Here is a 23,508-nt window from a genome sequence, read left to right as displayed (position 1 = left end):
AGCCAGAGAAGGAAAGAGGGGTACCACCTTCCCCCACTAACCCTGTTCTTAATGGCCTCCAGGGTTGACATCTCCAGGGAGAGGGGCAGCTGGGCGGGGCGGGGGTCCCAGCCCAGAAACCCCCTTCCCATCACCAGCCCTACCAAGCAACCGTGACTGCAGCAGCAGGAGGGGACAGCCTGGCTCCCCCCAGCCACGTGACCAACTTATCTCTCTCCTCCCTCTCTCTCCCTCCTCCCTCTCTCTCCTCCCTCTCTCTCTCTCCTCCCTCGCCCCTGCTTGTCCTTCCCCCACATCCTCCCCACCCACCCGCCTGGCCCAGTCTTCGTGTGCCCAGGGACCCTACAGAAGGTGCTGGAGCCCACCTCGACGCACGAGTCAGAGCACCAGTCCGGCGCGTGGTGCAAGGACCCGTTGCAGGCGGGTGACCGCATCTACGTCATGCCCTGGATCCCCTACCGCACCGACACGCTCACCGAGTACGCCTCGTGGGAAGACTACGTGGCTGCGCGCCACACCACCACCTACCGCCTGCCCAACCGTGTGGATGGCACGGGCTTCGTGGTCTACGACGGTGCCGTCTTCTACAACAAGGAGCGCACGCGCAACATCGTCAAGTACGATCTGCGCACACGCATCAAGAGCGGGGAGACGGTCATCAACACGGCCAACTACCACGACACGTCGCCCTACCGCTGGGGGGGCAAGACCGACATCGACCTGGCTGTGGACGAGAACGGGCTGTGGGTCATCTACGCCACTGAGGGCAACAATGGGCGGCTGGTGGTGAGCCAGCTCAACCCCTACACGCTGCGCTTCGAGGGCACGTGGGAGACGGGCTACGACAAGCGCTCGGCGTCCAACGCCTTCATGGTGTGTGGGGTCCTCTACGTACTGCGCTCCGTGTACGTGGACGACGACAGTGAGGCGGCCGGCAACCGCGTGGACTACGCCTTCAACACCAATGCCAACCGCGAGGAGCCAGTCAGCCTGGCCTTCCCCAACCCCTACCAGTTTGTGTCCTCCGTGGACTACAACCCCCGCGACAACCAGCTCTACGTCTGGAACAATTACTTCGTGGTGCGCTACAGCCTGGAGTTCGGGCCGCCCGACCCCAGTGCTGGTGAGCACCACGCCCCTCCTCCTTGGGCCCAGGACGGGCGTGCTGCGTGAGCAGTTAGGGATCTGGAGGTCAGGGTCGCACAGCCATGACAGGTGGCTCTAGGACCCTCACGGTTGTGGCCTCGTAGGATCCTCCCAGTCTGTGAGATGGTGATGGTCCCTGCCCCATTTTACAGCAGAGGGAACTGAAGCACCCACGGGTGACGGGTTTGCTTCCTTCTTTTGAGGATTTGGACCCAGAACTCTGGGCTCTGAACAACTGAGCTGCACTGCCTGTTCCAGGGGCCTGTGTGCTTTTAGCCCTGGCCCTTGTCAGCTCTTGTCATCCCAAATCTTGGGTGGAAGCCCGATACGGCTAAAATAGAAAGAAGCCGAGCTGCCGATGGGCATGAGGTCAGCCTCCACAGTTTGTTCCCCTCAGCTGCGCTAAGCCGGCTCTGAGCAGCCCCAGGGCTCCCCAAGCTAGTCCAGCCTCATTTGTGAGAGGGGCAGCGGAGGCCCCCAAAGGGAAGGGCCGCGGCCAAGTTACAGAGAGCAGAGTGAGAGCAGGAGATTGGAAGGGGGCTCTGTCCGGCAGCCCCAGACCACACCTTCCTGGCCTGTCCTCTTGGGGTGCCCTCTCAGATCTCTGGGTGCACATAGGTGAATTTTTCCCGTCTTTTGATGTGTTAGAGGGAACTGTGGGTGTGAGGGACCTCTGTGGGCGGAGAGGCTGGGGGAGATGTGCTGCCAGACCCAGTGGGGACCAGGACCCCTTCCCATTTCACGATGCGAGGAAGATGCTAGGATGCCAGGGACCCTGTGCGTGGCCAGGCTGTGGCAGGGCCTTGAGCACGGCGGTGACGCTGTCTTGTATCCCCTTTCCCTTCTAGGCCCAGCCACTTCTCCCCCGCTCAGCACGACCACCACAGCCCGGCCCACACCCCTCACCAGCACGGCTTCACCTGCAGCCACCACCCCACTTCGCCGGGCACCCCTCACCACGCACCCCGTGGGTGCCATCAACCAACTGGGACCCGACTTGCCTCTGGCCACAGCTCCAGCCCCCAGCACCCGGCGGCCCCCGGCCCCCAACCTGCACGTGTCCCCAGAGCTCTTCTGTGAACCTCGAGAGGTGCGGCGGGTCCAGTGGCCGGCCACCCAGCAGGGCATGCTGGTGGAGAGGCCCTGCCCCAAGGGGACTCGAGGTGAGTGCAGAGGCTATGGCTGGCTGGGGGAGCGGCCACTGCTTGTCTGGCCAGGGAAGGGACTACTCAGGTTAGCGTAGATGTACTTTCCTGTCCGTCTCCCTCACCAGAGCATAGGCTTTGGGCAGGGGTCACGTCTGACCTCTGCAGCTGTGTCCCCAGAGCCCAGCACAGCTCCTACATCAGTTAGTGCCCCCTGCCCCATCCCCTGTCCCCTCCTGCGATAAGGAGTGCCTGCTGCACGCAAAGTGCTGGGCAGACCCTGCAGGGCACCTGCAGTAGGTGACATGGGTCCTGGCCTCAGGCTGAGTTGGAACAGCCCTAGGAACAGGACAGAGAGCAGCTGAAGTGCCATGGCGGGAGGTGGGAGGGGGACCAGGACCCCATCTCCAGGGATCCAAGGGGAAGGTCAGAAGAGGCTTCATGGAGAGTGAGGGCTTCCAGGATGGCCTTTGCTAGAAGGATTTAATTCTGATAGGCAAAGGTGGAAGGGAGCCGAGAGGGAGGGCTTACGGGGAGTGAAGGGTGGCTTACGTCACCTCCGAGTGACACCTCTCTTGACTGTCTGGCCCCCTCATGTCTGGTCTTGCGTGTTCCCCTCACCTCTCTCCTCACCCACTCATCCCCGACTCCGTCATCAACTTTCTCCCTGCTTCGGCCTGTCCGTCTCTCCCTCCCTGTGGCTCCCTTCTCTGTTTCTGTCTGTCTGTCCCTGCAGGAATTGCCTCCTTCCAGTGTCTACCAGCTCTGGGGCTCTGGAACCCCCGGGGCCCTGACCTCAGCAACTGCACCTCCCCCTGGGTCAACCAGGTGGCCCAGAAGGTACCTGCAGCCGCCACCCCTCCCAGACAGGCACATGAGCTTGGGCCCCGGGCGGCCGGGCGCAGGGCACGGCAGGGGCAGTGGAGCAACTGGGGCAACAGACAGGCCGGCAGGTCTGGGAGCCAGGACTGTGGGGTCCCCTCCCTGGCCTACAGAGGGAGCAGGGAAGATGGGGAGGGGAGGGCAGCAGAGAGAGGGCCGAGGGGGCCAAGCAGGCCAGGCATGTGTACAAGGAACGTGGGGAAGCAAGACAGGCTCTGACGGAGTGGGGGCCCACTCCCGCCTCATGCAGATCAAGAGCGGGGAGAATGCGGCCAACATTGCCAGCGAGCTGGCCCGCCACACGCGGGGCTCCATCTACGCGGGGGACGTGTCCTCCTCCGTGAAGCTCATGGAGCAGTTGCTGGACATTCTGGATGCCCAGCTGCAGGCCCTGCGGCCCATCGAACGCGAGTCGGCTGGCAAGAACTACAACAAGGTGGGGTAGGGCCAGCGGGGTGGCACCTTGCCCTGGGGGCTCAGGAGTGTCTGGCCTGCTACCTTTGAGCTGGGCTGCACCCCACAGTGGTCAGAGGGAGGAAGGACGGACCCCAAGCCTGCCCTGGATGGTCCTGGGAGCTGGGGAGCCTTAGAAACAGCTCTTCTCATGGCCCAGCCCCGGATCGGTGCAGATGCAGAGGAGCAAGCGCCCCAGGGCCCAGGCGCAACTGTGGAGGTGACGGCAGTGGGCCAGGCCGGGCCTCATGGCCTCTGTCTCTTTCTCTAGATGCACAAGCGGGAGAGAACCTGCAAGGACTACATCAAGGTGAGGCCCCGAGGCTCCTGCCGGCTGAGGGGGTGGGCCGACCCCTGGCGGCACTGGGATGGCGGGTGAGAGGAGGGGACACGGAGCCCAGCCCGAGGACCTGGAGGATGTGGGGGCCTTATGGCACCGCCCCCCACCCACGCAGGCTGTGGTGGAGACAGTGGACAACCTGCTACGGCCAGAGGCTCTCGAGTCCTGGAAGGACATGAACGCCACGGAGCAGGTGCACACAGCCACCATGCTCCTGGATGTCCTAGAGGAGGGCGCCTTCCTGCTGGCCGACAACGTCAGGGAGCCCGCCCGCTTCCTGGCCGCCAAGCAGAATGTGGGTGAGTGCTGCAATCACCCTGGCGCAAGTCCGGGTGCAAATCCTGAACCCGAAGATGTCCTGACACCCTGGCCCTCAACTTCAAGCCTCTTGCTGCAGCCCAGGCCCCCGGACCAGGTACAGACCCCAACCACATGTGCCCTGCCATCCCCTGTCTCCACAGTCCTGGAGGTCACAGTCCTCAACACAGAGGGCCAAGTGCAGGAGCTGGTGTTCCCCCAGGAGTACCCAAGCGAGAACTCCATCCAGCTGTCGGCCAACACCATCAAGCAGAACAGCCGAAACGGTCAGTGCCTGGCGCGTGCTAGCCTCCCCGCCTGCTCACAGAGCAGGGCTGTTCTCCACTTGCCTCGGGCTGAAGAATCTGAGAAAAGGTTGGGACCCATAACAACACAGAGATGTCTCCCACTCAAGCTAGTGTGACATTTTAGCAGATTCATGGGGTTCCTCCAAGGATCTATAGCATCTAAGACACATTGCTGTCTGCAGGCCTCTCTCCTGGGCAGTAGCAGTTGATCTTCATAGCTCAGGGAGGATTGTCCTGTTTGAGACTAAGGTTCAGAGAGGTTAGGGATTTGCTCGAGGTTACACAGCAAGTGAGAGGTGGGCAGAGGACCCAGCCCTGTGTGTCCTGGCTCACTGCCCTGCCATTTGGAATTGAGCAGTAGTGCCGTGGAAGGGCTCCCTGAGCCCCGCTCACCTGGGCCACGGCCTGGCTTCGGAGGGCCCAGGGGCTGAGGGGTGACGGCACATACCACTGTGCCTGTCCTCCCCAGGGGTGGTCAAGGTCGTCTTCATTCTCTACAACAACCTGGGCCTCTTCCTGTCCACTGAGAATGCCACGGTGAAGCTGGCGGGTGACGCGGGCGCGGGCAGCCCAGGGGGTGCCTCCCTGGTGGTGAACTCGCAGGTCATTGCAGCATCCATCAACAAGGAGTCCAGCCGCGTCTTCCTCATGGACCCTGTCATCTTCACCGTGGCCCACCTGGAGGTGAGCCGAGGGAGTCCTCCTCCCTCCTGGGGGTCCAGCATCCTCCGTGTTCCCAGGCTGCATTCCCCCCACTGTGTGTCCTCCCACCGTGGGAGCAAGTTACCACCCTTCCTGGGGCACCAGCCTGCCAACCCCCACCTCAGCAGCTTGGGCTATCTGTCCCCAGATATCTCTGACTGTCATTGGAGCCTGAAGCCCCAGGCACTTCTCTCTCACTTGTCGCTATCCCTGTAGCTGGGTGTGGGGGCTAGAACGGGACTCCCTGGATCTGACCCACTGGCCACCATCACACAACAGGCCAAGAACCACTTCAATGCTAACTGCTCCTTCTGGAACTACTCGGAGCGTTCCATGCTGGGCTACTGGTCGACCCAGGGTTGCCGCCTGGTGGAGTCCAACAAGACCCATACCACGTGTGCCTGCAGCCACCTCACCAACTTTGCCGTGCTCATGGCTCACCGCGAGATCGTAAGCTGGCCGGCGCTCCGCTCTCTGGGCGGGCCTGCGTGCTGGCCCGGCTTTGCATGGCAGCCGAGAGCGTGATGCATGGGCGGTGCCAGGGAGCCAGCTTCATGGGCATGGGGGGGCCACCAATCTTGCCCGGGGCATGAGGCCATATATCTGGTTCTCCCTGGTCATGGTCCCACCTTCTCCCAAGGCACTCTAGAGAAGCAAGTTGGTGTCACCTTTGTCAACTCTCCACAAGCCTTCCAGAGCATGAGGAAGTGAGCGCGCCACCTGCAGTGGGGTGGGGGGCCGGCAGATTGGCCGGGGGGAGCGGGCAGAAGGCCGGATGAGCCATATCACGGAGCTCATGGCTCATGGCCTTGTCCACAGCCAGCACCTGGCTGAGCCCAGGGTGAGCCTGGCTCTGCACGAGGCCAGAGGCGCTGAGCACACCCCCTGCTCCTGTCCCCCAGTACCAGGGCCGCATCAATGAGCTGCTGCTGTCGGTCATCACCTGGGTGGGCATCGTCATCTCCCTGGTCTGCCTAGCCATCTGTATCTCCACCTTCTGCTTCCTGCGGGGGCTACAGACGGACCGCAACACCATCCACAAGAACCTATGCATCAACCTCTTCCTGGCCGAGCTGCTCTTCCTGGTCGGGATAGACAAGACTCAGTATGAGGTGGGCTGTGGCGAGGGCGGGGGGCCATGGGAGGGGCCCCCAGCAGGGCAGCCCCTCACCTGTGGCGCCCGCCCGGCCCGCCCGCAGGTTGCCTGCCCCATCTTCGCTGGCTTGCTGCACTACTTCTTCCTGGCCGCCTTCTCCTGGCTCTGCCTGGAGGGCGTGCACCTCTACTTGCTGCTGGTGGAGGTGTTCGAGAGCGAGTACTCCCGCACCAAGTACTACTACCTGGGCGGCTACTGCTTCCCGGCCCTGGTGGTGGGCATCGCGGCCGCCATCGACTACCGCAGCTATGGCACCGAGAAGGCGTGAGTCTCCCTCCTCCTGCTTGCCTCCTGCTCAGCAGCACCCCTAGACCGGGACCCTTGGGGCACTGGGCTCCCTCCTCCGGAGCCCCGAGGCCTCAACCCCAGAGTCCCTGGGTGCCTGGGGCTGGAGGGAAGACCCGCCGCCCCCGTCTACCCCGGCCCACTTCCTTTACAGCTGCTGGCTCCGAGTGGACAATTACTTCATCTGGAGCTTCATCGGGCCCGTCTCCTTCGTTATCGTGGTAAGTGGGAAGGTGGTATGCCCACAGTACTCCGCCTGTCCTTCATCCCGGTTAGCCTTGACCCTAGACCCCCATTCTTCCCGAGCCCTTGAACCCCGTGGGTCTGCAGAGCTCCACACTGAGGCGTCTATCCAGGAGCTGGGATTTGAGCCCCTGCTCTGTGTGGGGCCGGTGCCCTGTCCTCCCAGCAGGGGGAGCCACACTACCAGCCGGTTAGACCAGGGGCTAGCACCTGGGGGCAGGTACCCCAGCAGAGGTGGCCCTGAAGAAGAGGGGTTGAAGCTGAGACTTGGCCGGGAGCTCGCACTGAGAGGTGGAGGGACCCTGGCCCAGCGCCTCCCCTCGTCCCTTCAGGTGAACCTGGTGTTCCTCATGGTGACCCTGCACAAGATGATCCGGAGCTCGTCCGTGCTCAAGCCTGACTCCAGCCGCCTTGACAACATTAAGTGAGCGCCCCCTCCCCACACACCTGTCCCCGAGTCGCCCACACCAGCCCGGCCTCTCCTAGGGTTTCCTAAAACGTGGGGCTCGCACCTCTTGGGTCACACTATGTGATTTTTAAGGACAAAGACAGTGTTTTATTGTGCTTGTTATGTATCTCCTTAACAAGTATTAGAAAACAGGGCATTAGCACATCCAACCTGTGCTTTAGAGGACATAAGTGCTTAGAGCAAGGCTTGAGTTCCAGAGGTGAGTCCATCATGGGCAACTTAAAGAGAAACAGGCAGCAAAAGATAGTTTAAGGGTGGAAACATGGCCAAAAAGATGAAGGAAGCTGGGAACGACTCACCACTCTGAAAGCCCCGAACCCCGACCTCTGCCTGCCCCTCGGCCCAGGCTGGGCAGAAGTGCAGCCCGGCAGCCATCCCCCCGAGGCCTCCTCTCCCCAGGTGGGTCTGCAGCCACGTGCAGGCCCGCCCGAAGAGGGCCGCAGCAGGGCCGTGGGGAGGCGTCTCAGCTGGCAGGGGCCTTGACGTCCCTATCCTTCCCCCAGATCCTGGGCCCTAGGGGCCATCGCGCTGCTCTTCCTGCTGGGCCTCACCTGGGCCTTTGGCCTCCTCTTCATCAACAAGGAGTCGGTGGTCATGGCCTACCTCTTCACCACCTTCAACGCCTTCCAGGGCGTCTTCATCTTTGTCTTTCACTGCGCCTTACAGAAGAAGGTGAGGCGCTGAGGCGCGTGGGGTGGGGCCTTTGTCTGCTGTGAGGGGGGTGTGGCTCGGGCTCAGGGAGGATTCCGCCAGGGGCAAAGAGGGTTCTGGAAAAGAAAAGGACACAGCGGCCTGAGGCAGAAGAAAGGAAGGACTGGCTAGCAGGGAGAGCACAGGGCAGGGTGTGGTGGCGGCCCTCCAGGAGGCAGAGGACTCTGAGCACCACCCACACGGCACGCTTCCCCTTGAATAAGTCATGGGATGAACTCTGAGCTTCGTGGTGACAGAAAGTTTCCTTTTTAAATAAAATATGTTAAAATCTGAGTCTTAAAAAAAATAAAGGAAGGAGATAAGCAGAGGGCTGTGGAGAGGGCACACAGGCGGGCGGCTCAGGACTGCAGCAGGGTAGTCTGGGCACACTTTGTCCTGAGGCAGTGGGGGCTGGTCAGAGCCTTGTTGGTCTGGGGGCAGTGAGGTGGGTAAGGCTAAGGTGGGGAGTGAAGGAGGCAGCGATCACAAGAGTCCCGGCTGCAAGCCTGACTGCATCCCTGTTCTACTCACAGCTGTCCTCTGGCCCCCATCAGACACCCAGGGACAGTGACATCCTTACATGGCCCCCAGGACACACAGTCAAAGGCAGCATCCTTGCACAGCCCCACCTCACACAGAGTGACAGCGACATACTTTCAGGAGCCCCCAGGCCCCCTCCACTCCTCTCCTCCGTCCTCCCGCCGCGTTCTCCTCTGCTCTTTCCGACACCTGACATGGACCCTCCTTAGGATGTGTGTCCTGCCTCTCCCCAACGGTAGCAGGGCCCACTGCCTTATTTCTTTCAGGTCTTTGCTGAACTGTCTTCTCAGTGAGGCCTCCCCTGATCTATTTGAAATCACAACTCTCCCCACCCCGACAGCACAGCCTAACCCCTTTCTTGGCCCTAGTTCTCTTCGCAGCGCCTGACGCCATCAGACGTCCACATCACGTACTGATGTTGCGTCTGTGTTATGTGTCTGTCCACAGCAGGGCTTCACGTCTGAATTGTCTGGGCTCCCCTGGGGCCTCAGCCACGACTGGCACATGGAGGATGCTCAGCAAAGCTCTGTTGAGAGGATGGATGGGTGGGTGGGAAACTCGGCAGGGGTGGAGAAGGAAGGATGGGAGCCAGGACGCAGTAAGGCTCCTGACGTCAGAGGTGGGCGCCCGCTGCCAACTGTCTGTCCTCGTCCCCAGGTGCACAAGGAGTACAGCAAGTGCCTGCGGCACTCCTACTGCTGCATCCGCTCCCCACCGGGGGGCGCGCACGGCTCGCTCAAGACCTCAGCCATGCGGAGCAACACCCGCTACTACACGGGGACCCAGGTATCCGGCCTGGGGCCAGGGCACCAGGTAGGGCTCCCTGGGGCTGAGTGTTGGACCCAAGAGCTCAAGAAGCGGGGCAGCACTGGGACCAGGTCCCTGGTGGTTCCCCCAGGTGAGTGGTCTCAGAGAGGTCCTGGAGGGTGGGCGGCAAGGCCCCCTCACTTCTGGGCTGTGTCCCCAGAGCCGAATCCGGAGGATGTGGAATGACACCGTGAGGAAACAGACGGAGTCCTCCTTCATGGCAGGAGACATCAACAGCACCCCCACCCTGAACCGAGGTGAGGCGGCGTCCCTCCCCTCTGCCTTCAGGCCCTCGAGACTCCCAGGCCCATGTCTCTCGGCTGCCTTGTGACCTCTGACCTCCTGGGCAGGTACCATGGGGAACCACCTGCTGACCAATCCCGTGCTGCAGCCCCGTGGGGGCACCAGCCCCTACAACACCCTCATTGCCGAGTCGGTGGGCTTCAATCCCTCCTCGCCCCCAGTCTTCAACTCCCCAGGTGAGAACTCTGGAGCTGGGAGAGGGCGATAGCCCAGGTTGGGGAGCAGGGGGCTGCGTCCCGAGGGGTCTGAACTCGGTGTTCCAAGCCCACTCTCACCTTCTCTCTTTTTCCTCCTGGCCGGCACCTGCAGGGAGCTACCGGGAACCCAGTAAGTAGGACTCTTTCTGGTGACATTTCCGAGACCGGGAGGGGAAAGCCACAGTGGGCCCTCAGATGGCCTCACTTAGGGAAGAGAACTGAGTGCCCCCCACTGTCTCTGGCCTGGCAGCTGATGGAGGGTGTGTGTTTGGGCCTCAGGTGGGGAATGCAGGGGCTAAGGGTCCAAGCACAGGAAAGGGACCTGGTCGCCCAGGGTTCCTCACACAGCTGAGACTGTACCCCAGCTGGGAGGGGACTCTGGGGGAACTGGTCCCCACACCCGCTTCCACTAACTTGCTGCTGAGCTGGTGTCCCCACTGCCAGTGAGGAGCCCCCAGTCCCTGGGGTCAGGGGTGAGCCCCCAGAAAGCGAGGGGAAAGCAGCCCCCCTCCTCGCATCGGTGGGGCTCGCTGCCCGGCGCCTCTGAGCAACCCATTCGGCCTGCAGAGCACCCCCTGGGCGGCCGGGAAGCCTGCGGCATGGACACACTGCCACTCAACGGTAACTTCAACAACAGCTACTCCTTGCGAAGCGGGGATTTCCCTCCAGGGGACGGGGCCCCCGAGCCGCCCCGAGGCCGGAATCTGGCTGACGCTGCTGCCTTCGAGAAGATGATCATCTCGGAGCTGGTGCACAACAACCTGCGTGGCAGCGGCAGCGGCGCCAAGGGCCCTCCGCCACCTGAGCCCCCTGTGCCGCCAGCGCCGGGGGGCAGTGGCGAGGAAGAGGCGGGTGGGCCCGGGGGTGCTGACCGGGCAGAGATCGAACTTCTCTACAAAGCCCTGGAGGAGCCGCTGCTGCTGCCCCGGGCCCAGTCGGTGCTGTACCAGAGCGATCTGGATGAGTCAGAGAGCTGCACGGCGGAGGATGGGGCCACCAGCCGGCCCCTCTCCTCCCCTCCGGGCCGGGACTCCCTCTATGCCAGCGGGGCCAACCTGCGGGACTCGCCCTCCTACCCGGACAGCAGCCCCGAAGGGCCCAGTGAGGCCCTGCCCCCACCCCCACCTGCGCCCCCTGGCCCCCCTGAAATCTACTACACCTCGCGCCCACCAGCCCTGGTGGCCCGGAACCCCCTGCAGGGCTACTATCAGGTGCGGCGGCCCAGCCACGAGGGTTACCTGGCGGCCCCAGGTCTCGAGGGGCCAGGACCCGATGGGGATGGGCAGATGCAGCTGGTCACCAGTCTCTGAGGGACCTCACGGACCAGGGGCTGGTGGCCCAGGCCAGGGAGGGAACCCTGGGCCGGGCTCTGGTGGGAGAGGGAGACTGATGGAGGCAGTGGCTGGTGGGCCACTCTCTCCAGGCGCCCCTCAGCCGTGGGCCCTCCAGGCCCCTCGGGGACTCTGCCATGGGGGCCTGAGGTGCAAGGTTCACAGACAGGGTTTCCCACCAGCCATGCGCACCAGCTTGATTTGGGGGAAGTAGAGTGAGGAGGAGCCAAGAGGTCCCCAGGGGAGTGAGGAAGGAGAAATTGGAAGGGTGCAGCCCACTCTTAACTCCCCCTTCCCCCTACTCTTCCTACCCCCTGGAGGGAAATGAGGGCTTTGGTTTCCCTGGGCCAAAGGCCCTGCTGGATGGAACCTGTCAGCTGCTCCTCTCTGTAGCCAGAAATGCTGCCAGCTGCACCCAGAGGGAGCAGTGGGAGCAGAAGGACAGATGGACAGGTTCCTCCTGCACTATAGCTCCCTGCTCTCTGGAGACTGTGGCCTCTGGCCTGGCAGAAAGCCCCAGGGTGAGCAGAATGGGCAGTTGTGGCTGGTGGTTTAAAGGTGGAACATTCTCTGAAGCTCCTTTCTTCTGCTCTTTGCCCTGCCTCCCCAGCAAGCCTGCCCCCTCAGCCCTCAAGTGCACCCAATGACCCCCTCCCTTGGGGTGACTCCTGATGAAGCACAACTCCCCGCAGGGCCCCCAGCCCACAGGGGTGGCCATATCTGGGCAGTTCCCAGTCCTGTGGGCTCGGCTATCTGGGGAGCAGATTTTGGGTCTGGATCTCCCTGGGGAGTGGGTCCTGGGCTTGGATCTTTCCCTAGGGGGCCCTCTTACCCCTTCCTCTCTCCTCCTCCTCCTCCTCCTCCCCCATTGCTGTAAATATTTCAACGAAATGGAAAAGAAAAAAAAAAGACAAAAAAAAAAAAAGAAAATCTCATCACTTGAAGCCACCGGGAGCCTGCGGCCCAGCCAGCCCGGGCTTTCTCCGGAGCAGAGCGGCGCCGCCGGGCCTGGCAGCCAGGACTTCTCCGTGTACATGTGCATCCCCAGCCGGGGTGGGCGGGCCGCCAGAGCAGCTTTTTACAATCCAGAGACGGAAAACAAAATCTAGAAGCAACAGCGAAACAAAGAAAGAACCCGTTTCCTTCCCGGCACCCGTCTGTCGCCTCCTGCTCCTGGCATCAGTGAGCCCTCCTGGGGCGTGTACCTCACTGCCTGCCCCAGGACCGGGACCTGTCCCCGTCCCCTCCCCACTGGCCCGGGGGAGGCACCCTCACACCCAAAGATGCTTTTGCCAAGATGGCTGTGCTGTCCCTTTGAGTTCCTGCTTCTTGTATATTGCTCCTGGGGACTCTGGGCTAGGGATGAAGGGGCTGGTTTTCCACCTAGAGACGTTGATGGGGGAGGAGGATGAGGGGGGCAGGGTTCAATGGTGGTGGGTATGACTGAGGAGAGGGGCTGGGAGTGGTGAGATGGTCTTCTCTTGGGGCAGGAGAGCAAAGGTGAGAGACCACCTTCCCCACCCTACACCCTCCCACAAGGGAGGCAAAGCCAGATACAGGCCTGCAGTCAAGACACCCACGTTCTGGGGGCTCCGCCCCAAACCTGCAGACCCTGGAGGCTCCAGGCTTGGGCAGTCTCCTGAGCACCTCCCCTGGGCCTCCCCACCCTCTCAGCCTGGCCTTCCCAGTACCCCCAGCTCTTTGGAGGTAGCACAGTCCCATTGCCACACTAGCCCCGCCTGTCATTGCCATTTCCCAGGGCTGGGTCTGAGCCCTCCTTGTCTCTTCCGCTCTTTCCTCTTTTCTCACAAGTGCCATGAGTTTCCAAACATCTTCGGGTCTCAAGTCTGCTGCTGCCATGAACTTCTTTGGGTTAAGGGAGAGGGGCTCTAGGGAGGAACTGGGGGAAAGGTAGGTGGCTGGAGGGACCCTTTTTGCTGCTAGAAAGCCCCTCCCTTCTCCTGGGGAGCTGGGGCTGGTTTGTCCCCATCAGTTAGGGGAGAAGGGGTCAGACCAAAGATGGTGGTTTGTCCTGCATAGGGGGACAGGTGTGTGGAGAAGGCAGGGTTGGGTTCCATCTCTGGTTTTTTCTGGTAGGAAGGTTTAACTCTTTCACCAGAAGACCACAGGTGAGTCAGGACAGGAATGAGAAGTAAGCATGGGGACGGTCTTGCCCAGGCGGCTCTGTGAGGAAAGCAGGAGACAGCTCCGTGTGCTTCCTAGGCTTCGCTAGGCCAGAAGCTCCACTGTGGGGAGGGGCGGCCGGCAGGAGATGAGAGGAGTTGGCCTGACCCAGGCAGGAGCCCAGCTAGAGCCGGAGGAGGCTGCCTCTGACACCAGCGAGAGGGCTGGCAGAAAGGGTTTGGGGGGGAGGAGTGGGAGAGTTCCCAAGGGACTGGAGGCATGCATGGAGCCCTGCTCCCTCTCCCCTGCCCAGCTCTCCTTTGATCTCTCCAGACCTGACAATCAAGGGGAGAGAGGGTCCCTTGGTTCCCATTCCAGCCGGAATCACTAAGGTGGATTCCCAGGCCTCAGAGCTGCGTGGCAGGGTCACCTGGTGGGGCTGGACACCACTGCAGTCCCACACAAAGCCACCTTAAGAGCCCAGGTGTTCCCCACCCCAACCAGACCTGGTGCCTTGACACCCCCAACCCAGCTGGGCCGGTATAGAGAAGGAAGGGTCTTGGTTTCCTCTCCTGTTCCCTTCCTTGGGCTCCTGAATTCATTTGCTTTTAAACCTGGTTAGTTCTTTTTCTCTGGGTTTGGTTTTGGTTTTGGTTTTGGTTTCCCTGGCCCTCCTTTCTCTCTGTGTCTCCACCTCCTTCCCTGTGTCTTCCTCGCCGTCTCTGTGTTCCTCTTCTCTCACCCTCGATTTCTCTGTCCATTCGGGCCTCCCCGCCCCCACTCCCCCAGTCCCTCCTTGGTCTCCTTTTCGATATGCCAAACCAATTTTGGGTCGAGTGCATTTAACGAGAACAAAACAAAAGGCTCATAACAACAAGAACGTTTCAGAAAAAAAAAAGTTTAAAAAAATTGTTGAGTCAAAAAAATCAAACAATAAAGAAATTAAGATTTCTTGGAATGACGAGTGGTGTGACTCATTTTGGGTGAGGCACGGGTGAGTGGACCCGTGCAGGGCACCCCGAGCTCTGGCATGGAGAGGTACCTGCACCCAAGTGAAGAGAAGCTGCAGCAGAGCCTGGCGAGTCACAGGTCACTAATGGTTCGGGGACTCTGAGGTTCCTGGGCCTAGCTGAGCAATTCAGGGGCACTCTCTCTGCGAATCCACAGACACTAGCGTGGAAGTTATCAGAGCTCCCATTTACAGACGGGCAAACTGAGGCTTACAGCGCCTGGATGCACACCCAGGCCCCCCGGGCCCAGGCCACTGTGCCATGTTGGGTCTCAGAAGCCCTGCTTGGCCCGGACACCTGTCCGCAGGCTGGACTAGAGCAGAGCACAGGAGCTTCCCACCCGGCTGGTCTGATTCTAACCGCCTTTCCTCGACTCCCGCGGGCTGCTGGAATGGTACGTTTTCAAACACGACAACACAGTGGAACTGCATCACGTGGACTTCACATTCTCAGCTCTAACTGCCCCTGTTCACAACGCACAATGGCAACTCATGGGGCAGGCACCTCTCCCGAGCCCTCTGCGTTCAACACCTGTGTCCAGGAGGCCACCCTCCCATTTATCCTCCCACCTCCCCAGTGACTCCTTCCCAGTCCCTGGTAGGCTCCTTCTCATCTGACCCCTGCATGTCGGTGGGCCCAGGGGCCCAGCCTTGGACCTTTTCCCTCCCTGCTCTCACTCCCTGAGATCTCGTGCCATCTGGTGGTTTTAAATACTGTCTATCCGCTGACGACTCCCAAACAGAGAGCTTCACCCCGAACTTCTACCTCGGGCTCCAGGTCCATACACACCCAACGACCTCCTCCTCCACATGCCCTGGGTGTCTGTGTCTGGTAGGACCTCAAACCTAACCCATCCTAAACGCTGCTCCTGACCCCCCACCCAGCTCCTCCCACCGGCCTCCCCACTGAGTCCATGCCATGCCGAGACTCCTCCCCTTGTTTCATCCCTCCTCTAACCTGGAGCAAACTCAGTGGTGGCTCTAACTTCACAACATCCAGAATTAACTAGTTCTCACCACCTTGGTTCAAGCCACCAGTCTCTCACCAGGACTGCTGCAATAGTCCCCTAACTAACTCCCTTGTCCCTTCTCAGGCTTTTCTCAACACAGAAACCAGAGTGATCTTGGTGAGCATATTTTGTGCCTCTTCAGCTCAAAACTCTCCAACAGCCTCCTCTCTTGCCCCGATGAAAGACCAAGGTCAGCACAAGGGTCCACAAGGCCCTACAGCATCAGATCTCATCCCCAAAGCTCTCCTCCTTCCCTCCACTCCAGCCACACTAGGCTCCTCACTGTCCATAAACATGTAGACCCCTCCTGCCTGCCTCAGGGCCTTTGCACTGGCTGTTCCACAGGGCTCCTTATTCTCCTGCAGGGCTTCTGAAAATCAGAGCCTCTCAGCAGGCCTTCCCCCCTGCCCCACTGAAACTGCAGTGGGCCACTCCAGAACTTCCTGCCCCCTGACCCCTCTTGCTTTGTTTGTCTCCCACAGTACTCCCATCTCACAAACCATCTTTTTTCTACTGTCTGCCCCCACCACTAGAAGGTAATGTAGATGGTCTGTTTGTTCACTGCTGTTCCCCACTGTCTAGCACAGCGTTTGGCACACAGCAGCTGATCATAAATATTTGTTAAAGGATGGAGAGTTGAATTGAGCCTGAGATGAGAGCTGAGAATGCTGGCAGTTGTGATTCGGTTGTTCCCTCAGCTGGTCTCAGTCCCCACGGTCTCTCACTGTGTGATGCTAAGGCTCTCGTTCAGCGTGGACCTGAAACTGCAGCTCAGTATTTTAGCTAGTGCCCAACCCAAGAAAAGGCAACCTGCTCCTGATCTGGGAGAGGAACTGGTTCTACTGGACTTCCTGAGAGATGCTCTGTGAGCAAGTCCAGGGGCTATAAGGGTAGTTCAATGTAAATATATGTGATTTTGACCTCACACCGATTCTGAAATCTAATCTTGGCATAAGCTGAGAGGCTACAACTCTGCCGTTCTCTCGCCTTCGGGCCCTTGATGCTGCCTAACACATACCCTTCTCCACCACACACACGGCTTACTCTGCTGGGCCTGACCACCTCCGACCCACAGGCGGTTGTTAGTGGTGCCTGTCCACACCTGGGGCAACCACCCGCACGTGCCCGGGAACAGTAACATTTATGTTGAGATTTACCATTTCAGAGCTCTTTCCTACATTTCACCTCATTTAATGATCACAAGGTATGTATTATAATCCCTATTTATCAGATGAGGAAACTGAAGTGGGACTATTAATTAAATGATTAACAAATGAAATTAAATTAGTTTCTCAAATAAGATTACTAAGCCGTCCGCACACCCTGAAGATGCTTTCCTTATGCTGCCAATTCAATCCCTTCCACGGCCCAGAGAGGCAGGTTTTATGGAGCCCCCTTTTACAGCTGCAGAAGCTGACGCCCAGAACAGTCAGGGGATGCATGTGCATCCATCGGCTAACAGGAGCGAGCGGACAGGCCTCCAGCGTGGCCTTCTGAACCCAGGGCTGCTTCTAGGGCTGTCTGCGCTGGGCTGCAGCTGCCCACGTGCCATCGCCGCTCGCCAGCCCTGCATGGCACCCAAGAAGGGAGGCTCCCTGCATCAGAAGGGACGCCCACAAACCACACCATGCCCTGGAGGACCCTGGCACCTGGGATGAGACTGTCCAGAGAGGGCCTGCGGGAGCCCAGCAGAGGGAGGACCTTAATACAGAGGACTCTTCAGATCCCTGGAGGACTGCAAGCACAGGCCTTGGCTCTCTCCCACAAGCTCCTGGGAAGGCCCAGGGGCCGGGCCGGGGCTAGCCCTCACCTCACACATCCCACGCTCGCTCGTTCTGCTGCTCTCTCAGCCTTTCACACATGCAGTCATGGCAACCAGCTTTGAGGATGGCCCTGCTGGCTCCTCCTCCCCCACCGAGATCACTTCTCACTTCATTGGGACTCTCCTCCACCCAAACCCCTGAAACTGTCACTCTTTTCCATCCGTCCTGTCCACCGTCCTCCACAACCCTCCACCTCTGTCCGAGTGGTCCCAGCTTCTCACAACTGAAGGCCTCACTCTAAGCCAGCCAGGCCTCTCCCAGGACGCAGACCCAAAGAACCACGCACGCGCACGAAGACAGCAGCACGGAAATCTGGGGCAGTCAGGCGTCTGAGAGTGGAACACAAGGAATGATCTGAAGTCTCAGCACAGAAAATCCTTGCACAAATAATACACATCCATAAAGACGGAATGCCATGCAGCCACTAGAAACGATGATGCAGAGAACATTAAGTGACGTGGAAATCTATTCATAGTAAGACTTCGAATAAAAAGCTGGATATAAGAGACAAAGTATGACCCAAGTTTTGTTTTGTTTTGTCATATACATATATATATGTTTATCAAGTGTAAGCAAAAAGTGTGTGTCTACATGTGTAAAACTGTGCATGTGTGCACACATACATATATGCCTATGTGTATGGACATCTGCCATGCAGAATATACAACTGTACACCAGCATACTGACCGTTCATCTGTAGTGGGTAATGTTTACTTTCTTGCAACTCCGTATTTTTTAAATTTTTTCCATTAAACATATTACCTTTGTAATAGAAAAAAGTATGTGTGTGTCCTACTTTCTGTGGAAGAACAAAGGCCAAGAATAACTAACACAACCGGAAGGAGAAAGAATAAGGTGGTGGAATCGCCTTGCCAAGACTGGTGAGAGGGTGGTAACATTTAAGACAACGTGCTGTCAGCATGGGAAGGGACAGGCAGGCCCACGGAAGAGACCTGTGACTAGATGGGAACTTGCTCTCGACAGGGGTTACAAATCCCCAGGGAAAGGATGGGTTAATCCAGAGGATCTCAAATTGTTTGGTCTTGGGATCCTTTTACCCCCCTAAGAATTAATGAGGGGCAGGGCTAGGCAGAGCACAGAGGGTTGGGGGGCAGTGAAAACACTCTGCGTGCTACTATAATAATGGACACGTGTCATTCATTTGTCCAAACCGGTGGAACGCACAACACCGGGGGTGAGCCCTCACACCAGCTACGGACTCTGCGGGATCACGACGCATCCGTGTGGGTCCATTGCTGCAACAAACGTGCCACTCTGGCAAGATGTTGATGGTGCGGGAGGCTATGCGTGGAGGGGAGGGGATTTATGGGAAATCTGTGTACCTTATTCTCAATTTTGCTGTAAACCTAAAACTGCTCTAAAAAAACCTAAATCTTTTTAAAAAGTTAATGAGGACTCTAAAGATCTATTGTTTATGGGGAAAGAAAGGAATTATATCTATTTATACTTACTGAATTGGAAATTAAAACTGACAAATTTAAGAAAATATTTAACTAATTTAAATTAGCTAATAAATCAAATGTTAACATAACCTATCTTACGGAAAATAACTATCTTTTTTAAAAACAAGGTAGTGAAAAGAATGGCATCGTTTTACATTTTCTAAGGCTCCTGCTGTCTGGCTTAATGGAAGACAGCTGGCTTCTCACACCAGCTTCTGTAGTCAGTCTGCTGCACTGCGCTGTTTTGTTGAAGTGTATGAAGAAAATCCAGCCTCACACAGATACATAGTTGGAAAAGAGAGGAGGTTATAACCTTTTCAACTAATTGGGGATATTCTACTTTGTTACTACACCATGACTCAACAAGTGGTGCTATGTTAAAGTTAGTCACAAGGTGAAATATGAAACTGTGTGAAGGAGCTTTCCACACTCTGTTACATCGAAACCCATTGGTCTACCTCACAATTGTCTTTCTTGTCTTTTTTTGGAAGGTTAGCCCTGAGCTAACATCTGCTGCCAATCCTCTTTTTTTTCTTGCTGAGGAAGACTGGCCCTGAGCTAACATCCATGCTCATCTTCCTCCACTTTATATTGTGGGACGCCCGCCACAGCAGGGCTTGACAAGCGGTGCCATGTCCACACCCGGGAACCAGGCCTTGATCCCCGGGCCACTGAAGCAAAACGTGTGAACTTAACCACTGCACCACGGGGCCGGCCCCTTCTACCTCACAATTTTAACTGATCTTTTACCCATGCAGGATTTTGTAACATCATGCATTGGTCTTTTGGAAGCTACTGATCTATTTAGTTACTACATTTCACTATACAATATTTTTAAAATCTTATTTGTTCATATCACCACTGATCTCATCAGAAAAATCTTTAAATATGAGCTGTCAGGTTCATGGTGGTGAATAAAAGTTTCCCAAATGTCTAAGTTTGTTGTCGTTGTTTTTTGTTGAGGAAGATCAGCCCTAACATCTGCTGCCAATCCTCCTCTTTTTGCTGAGGAAGACTGGCCCTGAGCTAACATCTGTGCCCATCTTCCTCCACTTCATATGTGGGACGCCTCCCACAGCATGGCTTGCCAAGCGATGCCATGTCCACATCCTGGATCCAAATCGGTGAACCTCGGGCCACCAAAGCAGAACGTGCGAACTCACTGCACCACTGGGCCGGCCCCAATGTCTAAGTTCTGACAGTTCAAATTTTATCATTGGCAACAAACCATCAGTTGTCCTCGAAGTGATCAGCTCACTTCCTTCATTTCTGAGAAAATATCTGCCAAACATCCTAATCTGAATAAGCACAGTCTGTCATTCTTTAACGTAAAAACGGCATTCCATGAAAAAGTCGTCAGTTCCACCTCAATTCAATAGCTGTGGCAGTAAGCGCATGCCCTGCCCTCCACCCTCCACCAGCACTCAGCAGACGTGCCCTCCGCAAACTTCTCATCGCACAGCGCAGAGCGTTAGGCCTCCTCCAGGGCTAAGCTCTAGCACCGCCCACAGCCTCTTCCAGGGCACGCTCAGGTGAAACATGCCTGTTTTACGCTGAGTGTGTGGTGATGAGGGCACAAGGACATCTACTACTTCTGTTTGGTGACACTGCATTGATTCCTGCCTAAAGCACCAGCAGTTTTACCCACGATTGCTTTTGTACTGACAATGTGAATGAGAAACACAAATAATGCCTCAGAATTATTATGAACACAGTTTATCTCACGGATCTCCTGAAAGGGTCTTGGGGATTCTCAGGGGATCACATTTTGAAAACTACCGAACTACTCAATAAATGGAACTGGGACAAGTGGTTATCTGTGTGGAAAAATCAAATCAGTCTTACCTCATATAACAAACAAAACTAAATTCCAGGTCTGTTTTTTAAAAAGCTAAATATTAAAAGTAAAAGTTACAGAAGAAAACACAGTAGGATATCTTATTGACCTCAGGGTAAGATTTCTTAAGTAAGGCACAAAAAACACAAACTAGAAGTAGACTGATCATCTAATGATATTAAAATAATAACGATAATAATAATAAATTCTGAACCTCAACAGACACCATACACATGAACAGGCCTCAGATGTGAGAAGAACTTCTGCACTCAATATGATCAAGACAATCCAGCAGGAAAATAGGCAAAGATATAAACAGACAATTCAGAGAAGAAAGGCAAATGGTCAACGAACAGAGGAAAACAACTCAGCCTCACTAGTAATCAGGGCAACGCAAACAGAAACCACTAGTTTACACCCACCAGAAAGACAAAAATGTGACAGTCGGACAATGCCAAGTGCCAATAAGGACACCGAGCAACAGCAACACTGCTGGTGGGAGTGAGAAGTGGGATGATCCTTTTAAGAACCAACTGGCAACATCTAGCAAAGGTGAACACTCCCACGACCCAGCCACACACCCTCAGCGCAGATCCCAGGGAAGCTCGCATGTGCCCAAGGAGACGCACACAACAACCAGCGCCACAGCACTGTCCACGAGAGCAGAAAACCCGAAACAACCTAAACATCAAGCAAGAGGTAAACAGATATGTCAGCACCCTCCAACAAAACCTCTCGTGAAGGTGGAAGTGTCCCCAATATACACCGTCCAAGGCGGCACCACCAGCCACAGGGGCCTATTAAACGGTGCAGTGGGGCTAAGTGTGACTGGGGAGGTGAACTGATCGCTTTACGGAATTGTGACCAGCTGAAATCCCAGCAGCCACACGTGGCTAATGCCCGCCACGTAAGACAACACAGCGATCCAGCAGTGAGCGGAAACAGATTTGAGCTACACACGTGTCAGCAGAGATGCACCTCAAAAGTAGTGTGGTGGCCGCTGTTTCAGAGGCGGGGCTGGGCCTAGAGGGGGGTACACGAGGCGTCCAGAGTGGCAATTTTTGGAGGCGCGCACCCTCGGGGCCAGGCAGGTAGAGGCTGGCACTCACACTGCCCTGAGCATGGGCGCCTCCTGACATTCTGCGCCTCACTTGCCTCACCAGCTCTAGCCCTGTCAGGATATATTCAGTAGGATACTGGGTCGGGGGGCTGCAAGACCTCCCAGCTTCGGTGACTACCCAGGAAGACTCGCAGGAGTCAGCAGACAGTTGGACACACAGCGTGATTCCTTACAGAGAAGGACACAGCACAAAGCAGCCCGGGGAGACCAGGCACAAGCCTCCCACAGTGCTCTCCTTGTGGGTCACAGAGGGCGTGCTCGGCTCCCACGGCAGAGCTGTGACAACATGTGTGAAACGGCGGCTTCCGGGGAGCTCCTTAGTCACTGGGTGCCCCAGGCATCTCTCAGGGCCGGGTGAGAAGCAAGTTCCCCGCCTCCAGAAGGAAAGCAGTGTTCACCATCAACCACATCGTGTACCAACAGCTCAGGCCCGAGAGCTACTCTTCTCATTTAGGGACTGGCAGGCGCCCTCCTGAAGTCCAGGTTCCCAGACACCAGGCAAGGGCCAACCTAGCAGGGGCCATTCTAAGCATACAGTCTCGGGCCTGCTATGGCGACGCTTTTTTATACAGATCACTTATGTGAAATTGTAGAACACGATATACAATACCGTATATTGTTTAAAGACACGTGCACCTAGATGCACCAACACGCACAGAAAAATAAACACCACATCCAGGGCTGTAGTCACACTTGAGGGAAACAGGAGAGGAATGGGTGTGAGGCAGGGGTGTGGCAGGCCTTTCAAGAAGACTTACTTCTTCAGCCAGCAGGGGGTAAAAACCTACACTGTTACAGCATTTCTTACACTTCTTTGAACATGTGCACACCTGTAGCAGCACCTAAGAACGGAGACTTCTCTCCTCCTTACCACATACTACTAATGACTCATGTTTACTGAGTGCTTTTCACATTCCAGGCACTATGCTAAACACTTTAGATAGACTATTCTTTTTAAGAAAAATCTCCTGGGGGCCGGCCCAGTGGCACAGTGGTTAAGTTTGCACTCTGCTTCAGCGGCCCAGGGTTCGCAGGTTTGGGTCCCGGGCACAGACCTAGCACCGTGTGTCTAGCCAAGCTGTGGCGTCCCACATAAAACAGAGGAAGACCGGTGCAGACGTTAGCTCAGTGACACCCTTCCTCTCTCTCTCTCTCTCACACACACACACACACATACACACACACCATCTCCTGAAGACTCCTTATGTTCGAGGCTCTGCGCTAAGCTCTGGAAACATGTGGAGGGGTCAGCGTGAGCCAGGTGAGCTCTCTGCCCTCAATCAGCTTTCCATCCCCCGAGGGACGAGGAGAGAGCATAAGCACAGTTCAACCCACAGGTGCTGACAGGTGCAATGGGCCACAGAGCGGGGTGAGGTGGCGGAGGAGGGGCTGCTCCCCCCTAGGATGGTCCAGGAAGACCTCTCTGAGAGGCACGTGAGCTGAACCACCGACGACGAGAACGAGATGACCACGCAACCGTCTGAAGGAAAGAGACTCCGGGCAGAGGGAGAGCAGTGCAAAGCCTTGCAGCGGGAACAAGATCCGCGCAACGAAACGCGGGTGTGAAGCCAGCAGGGCTGGAGAGCTGTGACCAGAGGGAGACCGGCGGACGAGGCCAGAGGGATCAGTGGAGGCCGCGGTGCAGGGCTCCTCCACCACAGGAAAGATCTTGGGTTTCACTCCAGGTAGGACCAGCCCGTGCGGGTTTAAGCAGCACAGTGACACGATCTGCTTTACGACTGCAGGTGACTCGCCAGCTGCAGGGAGGAGGCCTTAGGGACAGGCCGCTCTCTTCATGGGCACGACAGAGCCAGCGCTTGGGGCTGAC

General features: G+C 57.4%; 1 protein-coding gene across 6 annotated transcripts in view; it reads left to right on the top strand.

Annotated features, from left to right (window-relative positions):
• Positions 1–11,815, top strand: part of ADGRL1 (adhesion G protein-coupled receptor L1) — a 38,350-nt gene extending 26,535 nt beyond the window's left edge. For 4 of the 6 annotated variants that reach the window (XM_044752042.2, XM_044752045.2, XM_044752044.2 and 1 more), the window contains 19 exons: positions 323–1,123; positions 1,995–2,309; positions 3,028–3,131; positions 3,424–3,609; positions 3,898–3,936; positions 4,082–4,265; positions 4,428–4,550; positions 5,041–5,255; positions 5,553–5,723; positions 6,176–6,385; positions 6,473–6,693; positions 6,869–6,935; positions 7,290–7,381; positions 7,930–8,098; positions 9,314–9,469; positions 9,555–9,720; positions 9,814–9,942; positions 10,076–10,093; positions 10,531–11,815. In XM_044752042.2, coding sequence (XP_044607977.1) covers positions 323–1,123; positions 1,995–2,309; positions 3,028–3,131; positions 3,424–3,609; positions 3,898–3,936; positions 4,082–4,265; positions 4,428–4,550; positions 5,041–5,255; positions 5,553–5,723; positions 6,176–6,385; positions 6,473–6,693; positions 6,869–6,935; positions 7,290–7,381; positions 7,930–8,098; positions 9,314–9,469; positions 9,555–9,720; positions 9,814–9,942; positions 10,076–10,093; positions 10,531–11,273 — 4,109 coding nt within the window. In that variant the 3' untranslated portion in view covers positions 11,274–11,815. The remainder of the gene's footprint in view (positions 1–322; positions 1,124–1,994; positions 2,310–3,027; positions 3,132–3,423; positions 3,610–3,897; positions 3,937–4,081; positions 4,266–4,427; positions 4,551–5,040; positions 5,256–5,552; positions 5,724–6,175; positions 6,386–6,472; positions 6,694–6,868; positions 6,936–7,289; positions 7,382–7,929; positions 8,099–9,313; positions 9,470–9,554; positions 9,721–9,813; positions 9,943–10,075; positions 10,094–10,530) is intronic. The other 2 variants (XM_070492219.1, XM_014861687.3) reach the window with 2 other exon arrangements.
• The last annotated feature ends 11,693 nt before the right edge of the window (positions 11,816–23,508 follow it).

Source organism: Equus asinus, chromosome 20 (assembly GCF_041296235.1).
Source record: "Equus asinus isolate D_3611 breed Donkey chromosome 20, EquAss-T2T_v2, whole genome shotgun sequence".
Lineage (NCBI taxonomy): Eukaryota > Metazoa > Chordata > Mammalia > Perissodactyla > Equidae > Equus > Equus asinus.
Note: the sequence above shows the minus strand (reverse complement) of the source record. Positions and strands in the feature narration are given on the sequence as shown.